Raw genomic sequence first — 5,865 nt, 5'->3', positions numbered from 1 at the left:
AAAAGGGTCACGGTCGTGTGTTGGAACCGCAGGCGGTGAGTAAAACTGCTTAAAATATCTCTGCCTCCTTGTTAGTGCGTCCCCTCCCATGCCGGAGACCTGGGTTACAAGCCCCGCTCGGAGCGAGTCGTTGCTGCTGCTGCTCTCGTTCAGTTTCAGCCTCGGGATCTGATTCTGGATCATAAATAAACGGCTGAATCTGACTGTTAGCCATGGTTTGTTTTGGATGATGGTTTTTTCCTCACGGTAATGTCACAGCTTCCAAACGCTCTCAACGCAAAAGCCTACTGGCGCTCGTGATTTTTTTGTCTGTATCGGTGCTCTAGTCATCCTGGTCTCTGCTGTCTTTCAGGGCTGTAGAGGTCCTTTCTAGGTACTGATCCGCCATCTGGTCTGGATACATACTGGATCCAAGTGACCCTCTGATCTGTATACAGACTGGGTCTTTAATCTAGATTTAAACTGCAAGAGTGTGTCTGCCTTCCGGACAATGTTAGGTAGGTTATTCCAGAGTTAACGCTAATGACAAACTTATAAGTGCTAACGCAATGCAGGTGCACTTCACTCACGGGATTTAAAAATACAAGTGAACGATCAAAATTAATCTGATAAGATTTATCAATAATATCAGAAATATGGTGGGAATTAAGTTATATTTTATCACTTTAAACAACAGAGAGTGATAGTAAGGTAAAGATTCTAGAGAAAAAACAGCTACACTGAGCTACGAACAGTAGCAGCAAGGCCAGCAACCAGGAAGCAGAGAAAACGCTGTAGGAGACAGCAAGAGCACTAGGGGCCACAGCCATTCAGTTCTGTCAGTTCAAGGCTTCCAGTATGGAGTAGGGGGAGGCACACATAGATAAGAGAAATGTTTAAGGTACAGCAGAAGCAGCTTGAGCGGCTCACTCAAAGCATCATATGGTTGCAAGGATCTTCATCTTGTGTTCCATCTGGTCGCAGTGGCCAGATTATATGTAGGCGGTACCATAGACCAGGACACATTGCTAGAGAGTGCGTTAGGGAGTGAGTGGCGCCTTATTCTAGAGACCTGCCCCCTAGAGAGAGAACTGCTGGTGTCCGGCCACTCTACCAAAATGAATGCAGCTGCCAGACAACAAAGGTGCTATTCTCTATCCAGACCCCCCTTCACTCCATACTATGTTTTATAATATTTTTCATACTAATTTTATATATAGTAGCAACTATGTCTTTATTCAACAGTGATAGTCTCTCTCTCTCTCCTCTCTCTCTCTCTCTCTCACACACACTCACAGACATGCACACACTTTGAATTGTTTGGACTTCTGTTACATTTACATTGACCAAATGATGTTTTCTATCACATAACCCTGAACCTATCCCATAGAGAAAACTTGTTTTCATTGTTACATTTTCAGATAAACATCATTTACTATTTTTAATCATCTGCAGGATGGTCCCCACAATGTAAAAAAAAAAAAAAGTTTTTTTTTTTTTCTTTTTATTTTTCTTTTTTTAAAGAGAGAGAGAGAGAGAGCATTCTGTATGATTTATAAATAGGACCAAAAATTGTCCCCTTAATGTGAATAGTGATATATATATATATATATATATATATATATATATATATATATATATATATATATATATATATATATATAGTTAATTATCTATAATGTTTGCCATGTTTGGTAGAGGTGGAGGCTTACAAAAATAAATGACATCATTATTTACAATGAGGCCAGTGGCACCGCCTGCACAAAAAAAAAAAAAAAAAGGGAACAAAAGTACTTATTAAAAGATGATACATCAGTGAGCTGACTGAGGACTGACATCCATAAAGACGAAATGATGTGGGTAATTCTGTATGTTTGTTTGTTCCTGTCTTGTAACTATATATATGTAGCTTTGATGGCTACTTCAAGTACTTGTAAGCTACAGGGACACTTCACATTGAATGGGATGTTCCAGGATGGAGACCTTATAATAGGTGGTCTGTTTGAGATTCAGACATACCTCAAAGTATTCCCTGAGCTGAGCTTCAGAACAGAGCCAAAACTACCACACTGTGAGCTGTGAGTCTGCAAGCTGTGAGACCACACCATCTGAAAAACATATAAGATATAACATATAATAAATTGGGAATTTTTGTGTATACTTTGTAACTTGTCAATGATAATTTACTCTGAGGAACTAAAATCATGTTACATGATGGATTACAGGAAATAAAATATTCACTGCATATGTTAAATGTATTTATATTATTTTTTATTTATTTATGAAATTTATATTTGAACAGAGTACAATAATAACCCTTTATGTAATTTTTTTTCTACTGTTACTGTTAGTGTAGATAATGATCTAACTTAACTTTGTGTTGCCTTCTCCAGCTTCTATATGTCAAGCTTCCAGGAGGCACTCACAATGGTTTTTGCTATCAGTGAGATTAATAACGATCCTAACCTGCTGCCTAACATCACGCTTGGTTACCAAATCTATGACAACTGTTTAAGGCTTGGAGTGGCATTCCGTGGTGCTACAGCTCTGGTTAGTGGGACAGAAGAGACCATCTCTGACCTCAACTGCAAAGGCCCACCACCGGTGGTTGGAATCATAGGTGATCCAGGCTCTACTCATTCCATTGCAATTTCCAGTGTCCTGGGGCTGTTTCGACTCCCTATGGTATGAGATTTACAACCTTTTTTTCTGTAAAAAAATAAAAATAAAAATGTATCTCATTTGCCAGATTTGTTTACATCACAATGAATTTGGTTACCAATTAAGCCATTCTCATATATTCAATTATAATAGCAGACCACTATGCAAATATAAATAACCGTTATTTGTTTATCTTCCTTTCACCTTTTTCTCTCTGTCTCTGCTCTCTTCTAATTAGATTAGCTACTATGCAACCTGCTCTTGTTTGAGTGACAGAAAAAAGTACCCCTCTTTCTTCAGAACAATCCCCAGTGATGCCTTCCAAGTTCGGGCTATGGTTCAGATCTTGAAGCATTTTGGATGGACCTGGGTTGGTCTCATCTACAGTGATAATGACTATGGCATCAATGCTGCTCAGTCATTCCATCGGGAAATGCAACAATTTGGATATTGTGTTGCTTTTTCTGAAATCTTGCCCAACAATAACAACCCCATAGATATTCAGCGCATAATGGGAATGATTCAGTCCTCTACAGCTAGAGTGGTGGTTGTTTTTTCTCCTTCATCCTTACTGATACCTTTGATGAATGAGGTGGTGTTGCAGAACATAACAGGCAGGCAGTGGATTGCAAGTGAAGCTTGGGTCAATTCACCTGTATTTCGCACACCACGTTTCCAGCCATTCCTGGGGGGCACAATGGGTATTGCTATCAGGCGTGGAGAGATCGAGGGGCTTCATGACTTTCTGTTATGTATTCATCCCAACAATGATCAAAGAAATGATATAGTGAGAATCTTCTGGGAGAACATATTTGGGTGCAGTTTTGAAAATAAGGGTAAAGGAACTGACGGAGAGCAAATCAAAAAGCTGTGTACAGGACAGGAGGATCTGAGCACAACAAACACACCATTCACTGATGTTTCAGGATTAAGGTCATCGTATAATGTATATAAGGCAGTTTATGCCCTGGCACATGCACTTCATGATCTGATGCAGTGTGAGGAGGGAAGAGGACCATTCAGTGAGAACAGATGTGGTGACATAACCAACCTGAAGCCATGGCAGGTAAAACCCACATGTATAGTTTTTTTTAGGCATATAGAAGAGATGAATGTAGAAAAGCAAAGTATGTGGTATATATTAATTCAAATTACAGATAAAAATATAAAACCTGTCCTGTCTACAAATTATATAGCTGGTTCACTACCTACAGAAAGTGAACTTCACAACAGGCTTTGGTGATCATGTGTCATTTGATAAAAATGGAGATGCTCTGGCCATCTATGATGTGTTGAACTGGCAGCCAAGTGCTGATGGATCAATTAAGCTCCACAATGTTGGTGTACTAAATGAAGGTGCGGAAAAAGGGATGGTTCTTACACTCGACAAGGATGCATTTTACTGGAATTTTGAAACAACAAAAGTAATTACCTTTGAATGATAACATGTTATCTGTTTTGCAGGTATAAAGTCTAAATAGTAGTAAATTAGAAACTATAATAAGACAATTGTAAATAAATTAATGGACAATCCAAGCTAGTCATTATTTAAAAGACAAAAACATGACTGATAGCAGTTAATGTCTCTTTTAGCCCCCACAGTCAGTATGCAGTAAGAGTTGCCCCCCAGGAACCAGACAAGCCACAAGAAAGGGCCTTCCTCTCTGCTGTTTTGACTGCTTGCCATGTGGAGATGGAGAGATTTCTAATACAACAGGTGAGGAAATTACTGTTGGCCAAATCTGAATCAAATTTGAAAAAAAAACTGTCATCTTCTATGTTTTGCTTATTTAAAGATTCTATTGAGTGCACAACATGTCCAGATGAGTTTTGGTCCAATCCAGATAAGGATCAGTGTGTCCCCAAAGAAATAGAGTTTCTATCCTATGAGGATTCTCTGGGCATCTCTCTCACCACTGCGTCCCTGCTTGGCACCTTCATCTGTGCTCTTGTGATGATCATCTTTGCTCATCACCGTAACACACCCATAGTACGAGCCAACAATTCAGAGCTTAGCTTTCTGCTGCTGTTGTCACTCAAACTATGTTTCCTGTGTGTGCTACTGTTTATTGGCCAGCCACAGTTGTGGACATGTCAGTTAAGACATGCTGTGTTTGGTATAAGCTTCGTCCTGTGCATCTCCAGCATCCTGGTCAAAACTATGGTGGTAATAGCCGTATTCAAGTCATCACGACCAGAGGGTAAAGGAGCAATGAAATGGTTTGGAGCAGCTCAACAAAGATGCACAGTTTTGGTCCTAACAGCCCTCCAGGTTGTGAACTGTGCAGTCTGGCTATCAACTGCCTCTCCAACACCCCATGAAAACAACCAGAATACTCACTCTAAAATAGTTTATGAATGTGCCATTGGCTCAGTGGCCGGTTTTTCTATGCTGCTGGGATATATTGGACTGTTGGCAGCAGTAAGCTTGCTGTTAGCCTTCCTTTCAAGAAATCTTCCAGATAATTTTAATGAAGCCAAGTTCATCACTTTTAGCATGTTAATCTTCTGTGCTGTATGGATTGCATTTGTTCCAGCATATGTGAGTTCACCAGGGAAATATGCAGTTGCTGTTGAAATATTTGCCATCCTTGCTTCAAGTTTTGGATTACTGATGGCCATATTTGCCCCAAAGTGCTACATCATCCTTTTACATCCAGAGAAAAACACTAAAAAAGCCATCATGAGAAGAGAAGTACAAAATAAATAGTTTTACAATATAGTGGTCAACCATCTACAGACACCATTTGTGACATTTTCATTTTTATTTTACTTTAATTTTGAAATCTGAATTAAGTCGATATTGTAAAAATTATAACAAATCTTGTGTGGAAACAGTTTAAACTTCATCAGCCTCTTTACAATGTGAGATAATTTAAAAGCATAACAAATATATATCGAAAAAACAACACTGAATTAAGCATTTTTAACAGAACATTAAAGGGGTCATATATGATACTATTTTAAAGATAATTATTTTGTGTATTTGTTGTAACATAATATAACATGCTTTAATGTTCAAAATACACATTATTTTTAGAATACTGTTCATTATTGTAGGTCCTCTATGCCCCGCCTCTCTCAAATGCATTGTTTTCTACAAAGTCCCTCCTTCCAACAAGCGCAGTCTGCTCTGATTGGCCAACTTATCCAGTGCATTGTGATTGGCCGAAAACAGCAAGCACTCATCTGAAATGGAACGCCCCTTTCCATAATTGTAAGCTT

The 5,865-nt window shown here is 38.8% G+C and overlaps 1 protein-coding gene across 1 annotated transcript; it reads left to right on the top strand.

Annotated features, from left to right (window-relative positions):
• Window positions 1–1,771: 1,771 nt before the first annotated feature.
• LOC113118806 (extracellular calcium-sensing receptor-like) lies at window positions 1,772–5,374 on the top strand. The gene is made up of 6 exons (XM_026288216.1): window positions 1,772–2,057; window positions 2,373–2,664; window positions 2,879–3,706; window positions 3,837–4,013; window positions 4,234–4,357; window positions 4,437–5,374. Exons 1-6 carry the CDS (start codon window positions 1,831–1,833, stop codon window positions 5,348–5,350), a joined length of 2,562 nt encoding a protein of 853 aa, XP_026144001.1. The 5' UTR covers window positions 1,772–1,830; the 3' UTR covers window positions 5,351–5,374.
• The last annotated feature ends 491 nt before the right edge of the window (window positions 5,375–5,865 follow it).

Source organism: Carassius auratus, chromosome 18 (genome assembly GCF_003368295.1).
Source record: "Carassius auratus strain Wakin chromosome 18, ASM336829v1, whole genome shotgun sequence".
Taxonomy (NCBI): domain Eukaryota; kingdom Metazoa; phylum Chordata; class Actinopteri; order Cypriniformes; family Cyprinidae; genus Carassius; species Carassius auratus.
This window is presented reverse-complemented; position numbering and strand designations above follow the sequence as displayed.

Coding starts and splice junctions, on each gene's coding strand:
- LOC113118806 (XM_026288216.1), top strand. CDS start 1,831: ATGATGTGGGTAATTCTGTATGTTTGTTTGTTCCTGTCTTGTAACTAT. Junction 2,665..2,878: donor GGCTGTTTCGACTCCCTATG/GTATGAGATTTA, acceptor TCTTCTAATTAG/ATTAGCTACTATGCAACCTG. Junction 4,358..4,436: donor AGAGATTTCTAATACAACAG/GTGAGGAAATTA, acceptor GCTTATTTAAAG/ATTCTATTGAGTGCACAACA.